At 59.2% G+C, this 15,742-nt stretch overlaps 2 protein-coding genes across 2 annotated transcripts; one reads left to right on the top strand and one right to left on the bottom strand.

Moving 5' to 3' along the window:
• Positions 1-714: 714 nt before the first annotated feature.
• On the top strand, positions 715-2,051 carry LOC123164357 (pre-mRNA-splicing factor cwc24). The gene has a single exon (XM_044581789.1). It carries the CDS (start codon positions 986-988, stop codon positions 1,781-1,783), a length of 798 nt encoding a protein of 265 aa, XP_044437724.1. The 5' UTR covers positions 715-985; the 3' UTR covers positions 1,784-2,051.
• A 1,269-nt stretch (positions 2,052-3,320) lies between these two features.
• LOC123166506 (probable L-type lectin-domain containing receptor kinase S.5) lies at positions 3,321-5,049 on the bottom strand. The gene is made up of 2 exons (XM_044584314.1): positions 4,928-5,049; positions 3,321-4,556 (listed from the first exon to the last, which is right to left on the bottom strand). Exon 2 carries the CDS (start codon positions 4,267-4,269, stop codon positions 3,529-3,531), a length of 741 nt encoding a protein of 246 aa, XP_044440249.1. The 5' UTR covers positions 4,270-4,556; positions 4,928-5,049; the 3' UTR covers positions 3,321-3,528.
• Between the last annotated feature and the right edge of the window lie 10,693 nt (positions 5,050-15,742).

Here is a 15,742-nt window from a genome sequence, read left to right as displayed (position 1 = left end):
TTAAAAAAAATTCGCTGAGGTGCTCAACAGTTGGTTCCTGTGGGTGTTTATGTGTTTGAGCAGATTTTTTTAGTAGCCTCAGTGTTGAGCAGCTTTGTGTGTGCTGGTGGCTCCAGTGGAGAGTGTGGGCTGCTTTGGTTGCTTCTGGGCCGCAGATGCTACTGCCAGTCTGCCACCGATGTGAGGGAGAGGGAGGGAGATTGGAATGCAAGCGAAGGTTGCATGCGTTGGCTGGGATGGATGGCGACTTGGAACTTTCCTCACCCCGCAGCGCCAGCGACAGTGTCGCTATATATGGTGGAGTTTCCAACGAGTAAAAAATGTGCTTTAACCTTTTTGACCGTCCTTTGTTTTTCCACCCGATCGAAACAGATTGGCGAGTCGTGAGTAGTGAGCCAGATTCGAGCCAGCCGGTCGGCGCACCGGCGTGCCGCACAGATGGCGACGTCAGAATAGCTAGCGATTGGAGCCAGATTCCTGAGAAACTGCCAGCTGGACCAGATCACTCATCAAATCGAACCAATTCTCGTCAAAATCCCCAACACCATCCATGGATCTCGCCTTCTCGGCATGGCACGGCACGCAAGCGTGCCTCCGACAGATCCCACGCCTCGCCTCGCCTCGCTCCTGCCGCACTGCACTGCACTGTATTGCAGTCATCATACGTCGAGTCCCCTCCCCCCTCCCCTCTCCTCCCCTCCCCCGCCTTTATTTACTCCCTTCCAAACCGGTGCGCAACCGGGCGCGAGCCGAACCCCCCGCGATTCCGCCCCGAAATCGTCAAGATCCACACCACAGCACGCCGCTCCCTTCGCCGATGCGATACACGCTCTCACGCGCGCCACGCCCTTCATTAACCCGACACCCTGCCGCTGCTGGCTAGACCGAAGAATAATAGGCGCTTCCCTTCCCTTCCCTTTTCCTTTCCCCGCCTTGTCCTCTTCTTCCACCTCGGGCGACTGCCTTTGCCCAGACACCGGCCGAGATGGAGGGGAGGGTGCTGCGGCGCAGCGTCACGCTGGCGGACCAGCTGGCCGCCGTGGGCCCGCCCGCCGCCGCGCCGCCGGGGCAGCCGGGCTCCTGCAACCTCCGCGACCTGCTCAAGCTGCGCGACGAGGACGACGGCCGCCGCGCCGCCGCGGTCACCCTCGCCTCCGCCATGCAGGCCGACCGCCGGGCCAACTCCTCGCCGCCCTCCTCCAGCGCCGCCGTCGCGGCCGCCGCGGCGCGGACGCTGCTCGACATCATCCGCGACGACCAGCCGGCCCCTCCCGCCTCGCACGCCGTGGTCGCCGCCGCTGACCCGTTCGTCCGCCGCGCGGTGTCCCTGCCGGCCCCGCAGACCACCCCTGCCCCGGGCCCCGCGTTGACTAGACCTGTGGCCGCCCCGGTGACGCCTCCGGAGGCGTCGCCGCCTCAGCCGCCGACGGATCGGGAGGAGGAAGAGGAGGAGCAGGGGGAGAGGGTGTCCCTCATGGCGCTGCTGGAGCAGACGGAGAGGCAGTGGAGCGCCGGCGCCACAGTGCAGCAGGAGCAGGACCCGGCGGTCGCCGCGTCGGAGCCGTCGTCGCAGGACGCGCTGGTGCCGGAGGACGACGTGGAGCTCCCGGAGACGGGGCGAGGCGCAGGCTGCTGCTGCGTGTGCATGGCGCGGGCCAAGGGCGCGGCCTTCATCCCGTGCGGCCATACCTTCTGCCGCGCCTGCGCCCGCGAGCTCTTCGCCGGCCGCGGCCGCTGCCCGCTCTGCAACGCCGCCATCCTCGACGTCCTCGACATCTTCTGAGACCACGCCGCGGGCCCCCCCATCTGACCTCTTCTCAGCCCGCCGCCGGCCACCTCGCCGGGAAAAGGAGCTACTGCAGCTGAGTTAGGATCCAGACATAGATAGATCCCTCTGGCCTCTGCCCATATCTGTAAAACCCGGAAAAAAAGGAGATAACAGCATGATCAGCTCGAAATCACCATCGTCGAATCCCTAGTTGTTACAGCTTGCCAGAGACCAATATCGCTTTTTTTTTGCGAAATCAATATCACTTCTTCTGGATTGCGCATTTCTACTTTTGTTTCCTCATTTCAGTTCGCAATTCCGATTTGTTACTCCGTGTTGGTAACCAATCAATCAGGGTGGGTGCCTGGGTCTGGGTGGTGGCAGGTTACACAAGATTACTTGGGTTTGACTCGAGATTAATCTATCACTACCGGAATTACATTCTGCTATACTAGTAGTACTACCAGCCTTGTTGTCCAGCTAGCAAGCACGCAGTGGGAGTTTGGAGATCTCGAGATGCCCTCCATTGGGAGTTCCGATTTGTATTAATTTTATTGTACTCCGCTCCGCTCCACTCCACTATGCAGCTCTCAGGCATGAACACATTTAATTCACTCTTCACTTGCGTGGAGCACATTTCATGTTCAGTTTGACTAATTCACATCTAGATGTTTTTTTAAGGATGTCACATCTAAGCTCCTATAAATACATAATGCAGCAACAAGAAACAAAAAAACTAGGACAAAAAAAAAAGATCACAAACAGAGTGGACATCAGCTTAGATATGACATAGTTAGATGTGTCCTAGACAGACCCTTTCATATTCATATTTTGTTTGTTCAGTGATGCACGATGTCATGAGATGTCAGGCTGTCAGCGCATTTTTAGAGTGTGATTTGCCGCCGCATGCCTCAATTCGGTCCGCGATAATCGTACAAAACTGTCCTAAAAATAAAAGAATTTGTACTAGTACTTACTCGGAATTGAGCGGTAGATGTAGTAGGACGAGCGTTCATTAATCGCGGGTGATCCGTCAAAGCTCGGCGTTGGTTCAATGATGCGGACCCAATGAAACGGACGGAATTGCCCGGGCTAGTGCGCCAGAGAACCTTCCCTTTCGTCCTCTGCGATGACGGGGCACAGGGGAGAGCGTCGCGTCGGTCGACGCATACGCCCGGGCCGGTTCGGCGAGCCGCTCACCGGCTCGTCCCCAACCCAGCCCGGGTACGAGGTTGGGTGCGGGACGCTAGCTCGCTCGCTCACATGGCAAAGCTAGTTGATGGAGCCGGACGGATGGCTCGCCGCACCAACCCGGCCAATTTGTTAGCAGCAACCGTCTTTCCAGCGTCTCATCACATCACACCATCGGCTGGGGTTGGGGCTCTGTTTGGGCGCGAATACGGGTGCTTTGCTGCTGGCGGCTGCATTATCGGTGGCTTTTGCCCGGGTTAGTGCCTTAGTGCAGTGCAGGCGTCACTCACAAGGTCTGATCTGATCCATTCCATTGAGTTGGTTAAGGAGGTAATAGCACCGCAGGTCCCTGTACTTATGATGATTTAGTCCATATATTGCAAAAGTGAATTGAACAGTCCTTGAACTTGCAGCACATGAGCAAGTTTAGTCCTGGTCCTATCACATGCAGCCAAGTGGATGAGCTGTTCAGCGCGGCACATTTTGCACTTAAGCCCCTACCGTTTTCCCCTATCTACCCGCAGTGCCTCGTCTCTGTCGAAATATTCCAGCGCATGTGGACGTGGCCGTCACGACCGTGCTCGACGTCGATCCCGCCGTTGTGGACATGGTGTCGAACCCTCTGTCCGTCGCCACACGAATGAGGGCTTGAACGGCGGCACCGCCGGCCTCGGCATGGACCGGAGCAGGATCTGCGAGATGGCCTGCGCCTTGGGCCGCTCGGCGGGCGTCGGGTGGCTGCAGGCCAGGCTCAGCATGAGCAGGCGCTCGGCGTCGTCCTCGTCGAGGCTGGGGTCGACGGCCTCGAGCGCGCGGCCGTCGCGGTGGAGGCGCCACACCCAGTCCACCAGGAAGTGGAAGCCGTCGATGTCGCAGCGCGGGCGGCGGCCGCAGACCACCTCGAGGAGGACGGCGCCGAAGGCGTAGACGTCGGACTCACGCGTGGCCTTCTCGGTGTGGTAGCACTCGGGGGTGATGTAGCCGACGGTGCCGTGCACGCCGCCGCCGGCCTCCTCCATGTAGGAGGTCTTGTCCGTCTCGATGGTGCGGGCCAGGCCGAAGTCGCCGAGGCGCGCGGTGAAGGCGGCGTCCAGCATGATGTTGGAGGCCTTGAGGTCGCGGTGCACCACCCGCTGGTCGAACTGGTCGTGCAGGTAGTGCAGCGCCGACGCCACGCCCTGGACGATGCTGTACCGGAGCTCCCACCCGAGCGGCTGCCCCGGCCGCGACCCCGGCGCCGAGCTGAACAGGTGCTGGTCCAGGCTGCCGGCGAAGATATTGGTACGAGCTGCGATGGATCGGTCCATCATCTCCGTCGATGGCGACCGAACGGATCACAAAAAGATTTGGGCCGAGGCGGTGGTTGCAATGCATGTGCGAGTGAACATTCGGAAACTGGGAGATGCATGCGAACGCACCTTTGCGAGCGACCGGTCTGATTCCTCGCGCACGACGCCGGCGTCAGCGCCGGCGCCGCCGCTGCCACGCCGGCGCCTAGGCTTGGCCGGCTTCGTCGCCGGCACCTCCTCGTCCTTGACCTTGACCATGACGCGGCTGAGCTTGACGTGCCGCTTCGTCGCGAACTCCTTCAGCACCCCTGCTTGATCGGGGCGCAACACCAATCAATCGAGAAGATCTCGTAAATTACTCCTCGGTGGGAATAGAATAGGAAACAAGATACTAGCAAATAATGGAGTACGGTGACACCTAGAACGCCAGCTCGGCCCAGAAAGTTATTACGGGTAAAGCTCCACTTAATCCGCCGCTCTAGTAGTCAAAAAACGGCATTTAAGCGGACGGCGAGAAGCGGGAATAGCAGATTAATCCCTCGCCCGTCGCCATCGAAGGTACTCCAGTACGTACGTACACCCGCAACAAGTTAACGCCGGAAAACATTTTCGGTGCGGCGTCTCAACGCAAGCGATCGGAGGGGGCGGCGGGAGCTTGGAGGCGGTAGACGCGACGTACCTTCGAAGCTGACGAGGCGGTAGACGCGGCCGAGCAGGAGCGTGTCGTCGGGGCGGAGCAGCTTGAGGTGCTTCACGGGAGCGGCTCCTTTGGATTCTCCTCAGCGTCACGGGAGCGGCTGGAATATTCCGACAGAGAGGAGGCACTGCGGGTAGATAGAGTAAAACAGTAGGGGCCTAAGTGTAAAATATGCCGCGCTGACCAGCTCGTCCACTTGGCTGCACGTGATTGGCTTAGGACTAAACTTGCTCGTGTGCTGGAAGTTCAAGGACTGTCCAATCCATTTTTGCAAGTATAAGGACTAAACCATCACATGCTATGCAAGTACAGGGACTTGGGGTGCTATTACCTCTTGGTTAAGCTAACCTTCCAGCATCGCCCATTCGTCCACGTCGCACCTCTGTCATGCTTATCCCGGCCTGTTTCGATGGAATGTCTCCACGTTAATACTACTGGTCAGGACTCGCGCCAATCAGCAAGTGTGGCCGTGCCCGGGAATCTAGTCTAGTGTGCTGATGGAAAGCACCTCTCCTCTCTCCTGTTCGGATTGAAGGAATTATTGATCAGGATTCATGAGAGGTGTGCTTATCTGCCCCTAGTTTTGTCGTCTCGGACGGCAACGGCGCGCGCCGACGTGACGGGCCCGGAGAGGAAAAGAGGGGTGGACAGCGACCGTGAGCGCTCCGTGGAACGCATGGGAAGTCGGCCGGCGCCCGGCGCGGCAGCAGTGACGCCCGGCCTTCTACGGGAAACCCGGGCGCGGTGCGGAGAAAATTTGGGTCGGAAACATCGGTTGACAATGCCCTGTTGCAGTTGCTGTATATTCCTGGCGTGCGGCAGCGAGCCTGGTGCCACCGCCACGCGCGGGAACGGCAGGGAGGCGGAGGAGAACGTGGGGGAGATCTCTCAGTTTCAGCGCGATGATTTGGGCTTTGCCCAGGAGCAAGGGCAGATTGTGGGGGTAGTTTGCATGCAGATTGCGATTGATACCTGTCCTAGTGCCTCCATGCTACTAATGTGTGTGCTCATCACTTTTAGGAAAATCAAGTAAAGCCCCAATCAAGCCTGATTGCTAGTGGACTAGTGCGGATCGACGGGTGTGGTCCATTCGACTAGGCAGCGAATCTACGCGTCCGAGGTCAACAGGCTCGATCGACCCGAGCCAGGACTTTGTGGGCAGACCTCTTCACTGCCAACAAGAAATAATGGATTGCCATGTGCATGATTTGGGATCGCCGTCCCCATGTCGATATTTTCCGCGTTTCCGAAACGAAGATCAATATTTATCTGGTATATATCCCGGACATGCTCAAGTTCCGTGGAACATCATGTTGAATCTAGCTTCTCTATGCGGAAAATGGTTTCAAATATGATTTAGTGCATATTTACTGCCCAGAGCATCTCCAATAGAAGATGTAGATATAAAAAACCTAACTTTTGCATTTTCAGACCCCAAAACACCTCTTCTATTGATGGTGAAAGACTCGATTATTTAAAAGTTCACTAAGGATGGGATGTACTCTGCTTCCTCGGTCTACAAGGCTCAGTTTAAAGGCCTCACCTTGTCTGATCTCGTTTAGTCTGTGTGGAGGGTGTGGGCTCCCCCAATCTTAATATTAAAATTGTCATCTCTTAAAAAAATAAAAAATTCCATATCTTAATAATAAAAAATGCCGCCTCTTAATATTAAAATTGCCATCTCTTAAAAAAATTAAAATGCCATCTCTTAGTATTAAAAAAATGTCATCTCTTAAAAATTAGAAATGCCATCTCTTAAGACAAAAATGCCACTCTTAATATAAAAAAAATGTCATATATTAAATAAATAAAAAATGCCATGTAAGATAGCATTTTTCCTAGAGAAAATGCCATCTGGTGAAAAAAAGGTAAAAGGAGGGATTGAGATTAGAGCCCAGGTGACCCTGGGCAAAGGGGTGTGCCGCTAGGTAGTTGGCTAGCTCCAGTACTTTGAATATATGGTTCGCTGGCATTTCTCTTATAGCGAACAGGTTTGCGAATCCGACGTGGCCAGGATTCTGTGTCAGGATTTGTGCAAACGAAATCGAAGGGAGATGGGGAGGCGGGGGTCACTGTGAATTCCCTTCTAACTGACTGTCGACATGTAACATTCTCGTAATATTTTCATGATCAGATATGTAAAAACTGTGAATACTTGTGTGAGTACTTGAACTAGATCAAGCTATCATTCATGGAGTTTCAACCAGAATTCAAAGATTGCAAGCTGGAAATTCAGACTAACCACTCACTCTCTATCCTATCGCCTCTCGGCCGAAGCCGCCTATCCTTCCAAGCTATCAATGTCATCCTCGATCTGCTTCCTTTATAGCCGTTAAAGATTCACGTGGTCCACTCGTCGTCGTGGACCCGTGCCGGCTTAGTAACTCTTCGCTTTGGCCGAGGGCGCGGCCCATCTTCCTGTGCCACTTCTTCTCTTATCAGCGCGTCCTGTTCACCATCACATGTTGCCGCGTCAGTACTACTACAACCCCCTGACAAAAAATGATTGCCCCCAAGCCGGAGCACGCGGAAATATTTGCTTGAGGAGTGCCAAATCTTCCCAGGTAGCTATGGCTTCAGTCGCCCACTCCACTTCACCAGTACCTGAGTTACAGTCTTCGGTCCCCGCTGAATGATACGACGCTCCAACACGTGCAAAGGAATCTGAACACTTGCATTAAGTAGAGGAAGCTCTAGAAACACTTGTTGATCAGGCTTCAAATGTCGCTTAAGAAGACATGGAAAACCGGATGTACTCCGCAATGGGCAGGAAGATCCAGCTTGTATGCCGCTGCACGCACCCGGACAATAACTTGAGAAGGCTCAAAATACTTGAATGCAAGTTTATGATTGGCACGGGGAGCAATATAAGCTTGTATATAAGGCTACATCTTGAGGAACACCGAGTCACCCACATCAAACACACGCTCTATTATGTGTTTGTCAGCTTGTAGTTTCATACGTTGTTGGGCCCGTAACAGGTGTTGTTTAATAGATTCCATGACTACATGCCTGTCCTCAAGCCACTGCTGCACATCCTGATTGCCAATAGCATCTCCTGGTGATATTCCAAATATAGCAAGGCCGATGTCCATATATCAACTCAAAAAGAGTTTTGCCCGTAGCTGAATGCCAGGTGGTGTTATACCACAATTCACAGAATGGCAACCACTTGGTCCAATGATGAGGATGAGCACCGATAAAACAACGTAAATATCCCTCCACATGTTGATTAACACGTTCAGTCTGACCATCAGTTTGAGGGTGTTGGCGAGAACTCATACAAAGTTTGATTCCCACTTGTTTGCACAGTTCTTGCCAGAATTTACTGGTAAAGATAGGGTCTCCGTCACACACAAGTGACACTGGCAATCCATGCAAACAATACACTCTATCCAGAAATACTCTGCAACTTTGTTGGCTATGTAAGGGTGCCTAAGAGCAATAAAATGCCCATACTTTGACAGCTTATCAATGACCACTAGTATGCAATTGTATTGGCCTGACACAGGTAAATCATACAAAATCCATGGTCATCATTTCCCAGGGAGTATCAGGGGTGGGTAAAGGTTGCAATAGACCTGGGTAAGGCGCTCGTTCTGGCTTAGAGAGTTGGCAGACTTCACATTGTTGCACCATATTTTTGATCTGATATTTCATACCCTTCTGTCGTGGTGGGCGCACGGCAGATGCCAAGGGATGGCTAAAGAGAGGAGGAGGCTCGAGGGCGCTGGTGGACTCCAGAGGCGAGGTTGGCATGAGCGGGCGCGGGACGCCGGACATACCCAGGTTCGGGGCTCTCCGGAGAGATAATACCCCTAGTCCTGCCGAGTGTAGTTGGATGATCGATAGTACAATGTTGCTCCTGGAGCTGTATGGAGGAGGAAGGAAGCTGGCCGAGGCTTGGGCTGCTCCTTCTCTCCGGTGTTGCTGTTTTGTGGCTAGTCCTCTCGCTCGTCTCCCGAATGATCGTGGGCTCCCGGGGGTTTTATAGTCCAACCCCCCGGGGCTACAATGGTAATGTTACAAGTCGGTGGGTCCGTATTGTCGGTGTCCGGGGACCCGGGCTGGGTCCCGCTGAGGGCTTGTGGTTCGCCGGGTTCCCCTAGGTGCGGGCCCCGCATGCCTAGGGGGACTGTGCGCCGTCTTGTCGATCGTCAGGGCATGGCCGAGTTGAGTCACGTACAGTGCTCTCTGTCAGGTTGCCGCTTGCTGTCGTCAGCGGTGAGGGCGGGGGCACTGTAGCCACGCCGGCCCTGGTCAGCGGGTAGGTGAGGGGCACTGTTTCCATGTTCCTGCTGACCAGAGGCATGGGCGGGGCACTGTTGCCTCGGTCATCGTTGATTGAAGTCTCGTCCCCATCATACGGCCTGGATGGGACGGGAGTTCACCCGCGGCTGGATTGCGTAGCACGCCATGGGTGGCGCTGGCTTGGTGAGGAGTCTTTGGCCGTGCCGGGTTCGGCTGTCTTGCGCTAGTTGTTGAGGCCGAGTCGACGTGTCTTGCCGGGTCGGCTAGTCTGGCCGGCTTGCGGGGCTTGGCCGGGTCGAGCGACCCGGCCAAGCGCGTGCCGGTATTGAGGGGCGGTGCCAGCCCCGTTGTTTTTTTTGAAGAGGATCCGGGTTCCGTTGCCTGCCCGGGGTCCATCCCCCCGGCAGTAGTCCCCGAAGCTGTGAAGGTCCGCCGTCTCCGGATGAGTGGGCCTTCACAGTTTCCCCCTTAAGCAAGGTGGATTCTGCGAGCGCCGGGTCCGGAAACACCCACTGTGTGCCGGTTTTCTCGGAAACCGGATCGTGGCATCCCGGCCGTGGCGGGGACCGAGAAGTCCGCCGAATCTTGGGGCAATCCCTCGGGCTTTGCGCGGGCGCCACGTGGTGCCCGGAAGTAGGAGGAGCCTGACAGGCCACGCGCGTGACGGGACCGGGCGACGGGCTGGGGCCCGCCGCCGCGCGCCCTCGGCCCAAGCGCGCGGATTTATTGCGGCGTCCGGGGGCCGGTTGCTCTTCCCCGGGCAGTTACTACGTGTGTACGTGTGCACTTATTGCGGGGTAGTGGAACGGGCGCATGCAGACGATCCCACTTCCCCACTTCCGCACGTTCAAACCGAGGGATATAAATCGGGGGGCAGGGTGGCGGCGGACATTATTCTCGCTCGCGCCCTCCCGTCCCTTTGCTCTCGCTCCGCTCTTTGCAATTGACGCAATGCAGCACCCGCTGCTCCGAGCAGAACTCCTTCGCCGTCCATCTTCCTTCTTCTTCCTTTGATCATGTCGCTGCCATCGGGCTCCTGGATGGGTTCGAATGTCACCTCCGAGGACATCACCCAACTCCGGGTGACGCGGCGCCTGCCGCGGGAGACGGACATCGGCGTCCACCTGCCGCGCAGCGAGCAGAGGCCTTGGCCCGAGGGGCAGGAGCGCGTGGTCTTCCTCACGCACTTCGAGCACGGGTTCGGGCTGCCGGTGAGCACCTTCTTCCGCGCGTTCCTGGAGTTCTTCGGGCTCCAGCCGCATCATCTTGGCGTCGGCGCCATCGTCCAGCTCTCCAGCTTCGTCACCCTCTACGAGGGGTACCTGGGGGTCGAGCCTACGATCGACCTCTGGGCGCGCTTCTTCTCCTTGAAGCAGCAGGGCCCGTCGGCCGGGGAGTTCGCCGATTTCGGCGCCGCCGTCATCTCGAAGCGGTCAGGGGCGGATTTCCCCAAGATCCCGCTGGAGGATTCTGCCAAGAAGTGGCAGAACTCCTTCTTCTACGTCCGCAACCTTGGTGCAGATCACATCAACCTTCCGGCCTTCGCCATCGCACAGCCGCGGGCGAAGACGAACTGGGGCTACTCGCCCAGGCGCCCGTCGCAGGAGATCGTTAATCTCTGCGAGCGGGTGACGGTGATGAGGACGCAGGAGGGGCTCACCGGCACTGACCTCCTCGCCGCGTTCATCGTGCGCCGGGTCCTTCCGCTTCAGGGGCGCTCCTGCCTCATCGGCGAAATGGTCGGCCTTCAAGACCCCAACCGCATGGGGTTGACGCGGCTGTCCGCGGAGCAGGTCGCGCACGGCGTGAATGACATCTCCAAGGCCAACCTTGGGGAGGACTGGCGGTTCGGCAAGGCGCCGTACAACCAGTCGAACCCGACGCCGCAGGTGAGTGTCTGGTCTTCTTACTTTGCTGCCGCACACTTTCTCATCCGTCCTAACGCGACGCGGGGGGTACTTCTGAACACGATTCGGCATCCTTACGCCCGGGCCCCATCGCAGGTGGAGCCGGTGGCGCCAGAGGAGCCCGCGGCTCATGGCGGGGAGGAGGAGGCCGAGTCCGACGCCGGCGCTGGGCGTCGCGCGGGTAAGTCTCGTGTTTTTCTTCATGTGTCTTGAATTGCTGACCGCGGCACGGAACGGTCGGTTCTGACGCCAGTTGTCAATGTAGTGGCGTTGGGCGGGGGAGGCGGCGACGCGAGCGGAGCCGGGTCCTCACACGGGGCGGCGCCGAGCCGCCCGCATGGGAAAGACAGTGTCGCGCCGCGACCCCGGACCCCGAAGCGCACGGCGGACCCGGCCGGGGCCGGGAGGCTGGGCAAGAAGAAGTGCGGTGGCGGGCACGGGAGGCTACCCAGTCCCGGTCTTGGCGGGGTAAGCTTCATCTCTCGTTTGCACTCAGATTTTTTTCTTGAGATAGTCTTGTTTCTTTTCTGCTCATTCTGTCTTCTTCTCCAGGTCACCAATCGCGCTGGCGAGGGCGGCGGCGGAAGCCGCGACCACCGAAGGGGCCGCGTTCCGCAGGAGCCGGTCCGACCTTGCCGACCAGGCCGAGGTGGAGGGACGGGCTGACTCGGACCTTGGCCTGGATCCGAACGACGCCGAAGCCTTGGCCTGGCGAGACAGGAACTGGGCCGAGGTGGAGCTGGAGGCGGCGTCGGTCTGTGCTTGGACCGACGCGGCGGCGGCATGGGCGCAAGCCGGCGCGGAGCCGGCCTGACGCGAGATGTTGGAGGGCACGGTGGCGGCGGCGACGGTCTTTGAGCCGTCATCGGTGAGGGAGCGCGACCATGGAGGCCGGGCTGAGGTGGTGATCCCCGACCGGGAGGTCGTGGAGGTGGAGGATGACACCCCGCCGCGGGCCCACGTGGTCGAGCGAGCGTGGACTGATGGTAGTGGAGGCGGCGTCGTTTTGGAAGAGACGCTGCGGGCGGCGGTGTCGGAGGCGCCGCCGGTTTTGGAGGAGGCACCACAGGCGGCGGTGCCAGAGGCCACCCCGGCAGCTGGGCCGGAGATGGCGACGCAGGGCGTCCCGGCGTCCGGGTCAGAGACGGCGACGCAGGGCGTCCCGGCGTCCGGGTCGTCGTCAGCGCTGGGAGGGCGTCGGAGGAGGTGCTGGCCTCGTCGCGAGCGGCCAGCGGGGAGTACGTCTTGGTGCCCCGGCAGGGAGGGCGCCGAGCTGCCGTGCCGCAGCCAGCGCAGAGCAGGGGCGCCGTTGTCTTCGGGCCTCAGACCCAGCAGGAGGCGGCACTGGACGCCGTCAGTCGCCGCCTGCGAGGCCGGACGGAATGGCTCGAGGCCTTCGCCCAGGCCGAGGTGGAGCGTACGCGCGACCTGGAGCGCGCCGTTCTGGTAAGTCTTCTTGTAATTTCTTCTTTGTGGGGGCGCGCCAGCGCACCCACTGGGTGTATCCCCCGAGGTTCGGGCCAACTACGTAGTAGTTGGGTCGAATCTTTAGAGTGTTGGCCTTGTTCTGCTTTCTGCTTTCTTCAACATCTCGATGCCTTCCGGGTCGCCGCCTACAATCGTCTCATGGAGCAGCTTGCCGCCAAGGAGGAGGAGCTCCGCGTCGCCGCAGGTATTCTTGTGCTCTTTTCTAGTGGGGGCGCCTAGCGCACCCACTGGGTGTAACCCCCGAGATTCGGGCCAACTGTGTAACAGTTGGGCCAAATCTTAAGTCTTGCTTTTCTCTTCTGCTGAGTCCTTCTTTTTTGCAGCCGAGGTGCTGTCCTGGCGGACTCGTCTGCTCTGGGCCGGTCATCACTACGACCGGCTCGTTGCCGACACCGGCCGTCTTGGCGTCGAGGCGGCGCAAGCGAGGGCGGAGGCGGCCGCGGCTCGGCGGTCTCTCGACGAGGCCAACCGGCTGCATGAGCAGCTGGCGAGTCACAAGAGCCGCCTCGAGGCCGAGGTGGAGCTCCTTAAGGCGGAAGCTGCCAAGGTGGCAGAGGCGCAGCAGGTCCTGGTGGAGGCGGACCAGCAGCGCGGCCAGCTGGCCGACGACAAGGGCCGGCTCCAGGGCGAGGTGGATCGCCTGCGGGGGCAGGTCACCACGGCTGAGGGGGCCCGTCAGGACGAGGCCCGTCGCTGCGAGGCGGCCGAGAAGGCGGCCGAAGACAAGGACGCCGAGCTGAAGGCGGCCCTTGCCAAGGCGGCCGATCTGGAGAAGGCGCTCGAGGGGCGCGACCGCGCCATCGAGCGGGAGCGGCGTGGTACGTTGCTTGAGGCGCAGCACCTAGAAGAGTCCTTCTCCAGTAAGTGCTTTTTCTTGTCATTTGCCGGGTCGGGATCCGGCTTTTCTTCCTTGTTGTTCTTCTTCTAACTCGCTTCTTCCTTTGCGGCAGGGGCCTTCCCAGAGACGCAGCGGCTGGCGGAGGAAGCCGTCCGCTATCAGCGCGACCCGACCGGCGTCGTTGGGTCCGGGACGGATCCGCGGGTGGCCTGGACCTTCCCGGAGATCATCGCCGCCGCTGAGGCCCGCCTGCAGGTCCTGGGAACGCAGTTGGGGCGGCTGTCCCAGGCCGGCACCGCAATGACGGCGGCCCTATGGCCGGACTCCGTCCAACCGAGCAGCTTCTCGCGCCTGGCGCGTTGGTTGGAGATGGGGCCGGACCGGCTTGGCGAGTGGCGCGTCTCCGCCGCTCGTGCCGGTGCTGAGATGGCGCTCCGGTTCGCGCTATCCTGGCATCCGGACCTGCAGCTGGACACGTTGATGGGCCAGCGGGCCGGTTCGGAGCAGCTCTTGCAGGAGCAAGCCGGCCGGATCGCCTCCCGGGCCAGCTACATCGCCGAGTTCGCCTTCCACGACGAGTTCCATCCGGAGCGGACGGAAAGACGGCAGGGCCGTGGACGGCGACGACTACGGCTTGCTCCTCCACGATCCGGAGGGGAGCTTGGAGGAGACGGGCGTCTACCGCGATGCGGGTGCTGAGGAGGACACCGACACCTCGCTGGACCCGGAGGCCGCCAGGGGAGAGCCGTCGATGTCGCGACGCGGCGCTGGAGATGCCTGAGACACTTTGTGTAAAATCTGTTAAATAGTAGGTCCACCCACCCACTGGGGGTTTTAGGGTGTAATGAACTCGGGCCGTGGGCCTTTTCTTAAATACTTGTGTAGATGTTGTGGGTGCTTTTGCTTTTTGCCTTCCGTTTTTTGGACCGATTTCATGCGCTTTTCCTTTCTCAAACCTCCCCCCCCCCGCGAGTCAGACGGCCGAGGCTCCGGTCCGTGACAAGGAGTTCGGTTCTTTGAGAGGAGCGCGTAGGAATTGGGTCCCTCGAAACGTTGAGCGTGAGCGAAACACCCACTGGGCCGGCTGGCAGCAATCCGGCGAAGCCGGTTGGCGAGCAGCCGGTCATGCGGCTGTTCATTTGATGAATGGTGGGCCGGGTTGATCGACCCGGCAGCCTTTGACTTAGTGTATGAAGCGTAAAGGAGTTTTGGCCCGTTGTGCTTGCCAGCCGACAGCCAAAGCTGGATCTGTGGCTTTAGCGCGAAGTGGCGGACTGCGGCATCCTAACTTTATCAGGAATCACCAAGTAAGGCGGCGGGGTGGCGACCGAGCCGGCCAGCCCCCGAGCCCCCGGGTCGAGCGAGTCAGACCGGTGGCCGGGTTCAGTGGTATAGTGATGCAAGGAAATAGGGACACAATAAATTGGTCGACAAAAGGCAGCCCCCGAGATTCGTTCGGGGACCCCATGGTTTCATGCGTTCACAAAAGGCGATGATACATACGCTCGTGCGGCTAACTATAAAACGGGCGGAGGAGTTCCGTGTTCCACGCCCGGGTCGTTTCTTCACCGGCGGTGTCCTTCTTGCGCTTCCTTGACTTGCGTGCGTCGATGAGGTAGTAGGTGTTGCGGTCGCGCAAGGCCCTGCTCACGATGAATGGGCCCTTCCATGGAGGGGACAGCTTGTGCTGGCCTGCCTGCTCTTGGACGAGTCAGAGGACGATGTCGCCCTCGCGGAACGCGAGGGGCTTGATCTTCTTTATGTGGTAGTGCCTCAGGCCTTGCTGGTAGATGGCCGAGCGACTGAGTGCCAGGAGGCGTGCTTCTTCGAGCAGGTCGACGCCATCTTCGCGGGCTTCTCTGGCTTTGACTTCGGTGTACATCGCAACGCGCGGCGAGTCGAACTCGACGTCGGTCGGGATGACGGCTTCGGCTCTGTAGACGAGGAAGAACGGGGTGAACCCGGTCGACCGATTCGGCGTGGTGCGAAGACTCCAGAGAATGGCTGCTTCGGTCTCGTCCATGGGGAGAACCCCGTTCTCCAAAAATTCTGATATTGGGAGGGCCCAAGATGGAGCTGTAACCACGGCGAAGATGGCCACCAGGGTGGGTTCCGAGTCGGCAGCCCCCGAGCCGGGTTGAGCAGCCCCCGGGTCGGGATGGCGACAGCCGGGTCCGGGACGATGGTGGACGGGTCGAGCTGAGCAGCCCCTGGGCCGGGTTCAGCAGTCCCCGGGCCGGGTTGAGGTGCGGTCGGGTCGTCTGGAACGTGGATGGACTCGGAGTCCGGCGATGGCTTGACGGACGGCTTGCG

This window comes from Triticum aestivum, chromosome 7D (genome assembly GCF_018294505.1).
Source record: "Triticum aestivum cultivar Chinese Spring chromosome 7D, IWGSC CS RefSeq v2.1, whole genome shotgun sequence".
Taxonomy (NCBI): Eukaryota; Viridiplantae; Streptophyta; class Magnoliopsida; order Poales; family Poaceae; genus Triticum; species Triticum aestivum.
This window is presented reverse-complemented; position numbering and strand designations above follow the sequence as displayed.

Bases quoted from the DNA above. Each gene is read 5' to 3' on its own strand.
- LOC123164357 (XM_044581789.1), top strand. From the start codon at position 986: ATGGAGGGGAGGGTGCTGCGGCGCAGCGTCACGCTGGCGGACCAGCTG.
- LOC123166506 (XM_044584314.1), bottom strand. From the start codon at position 4,269: ATGATGGACCGATCCATCGCAGCTCGTACCAATATCTTCGCCGGCAGC.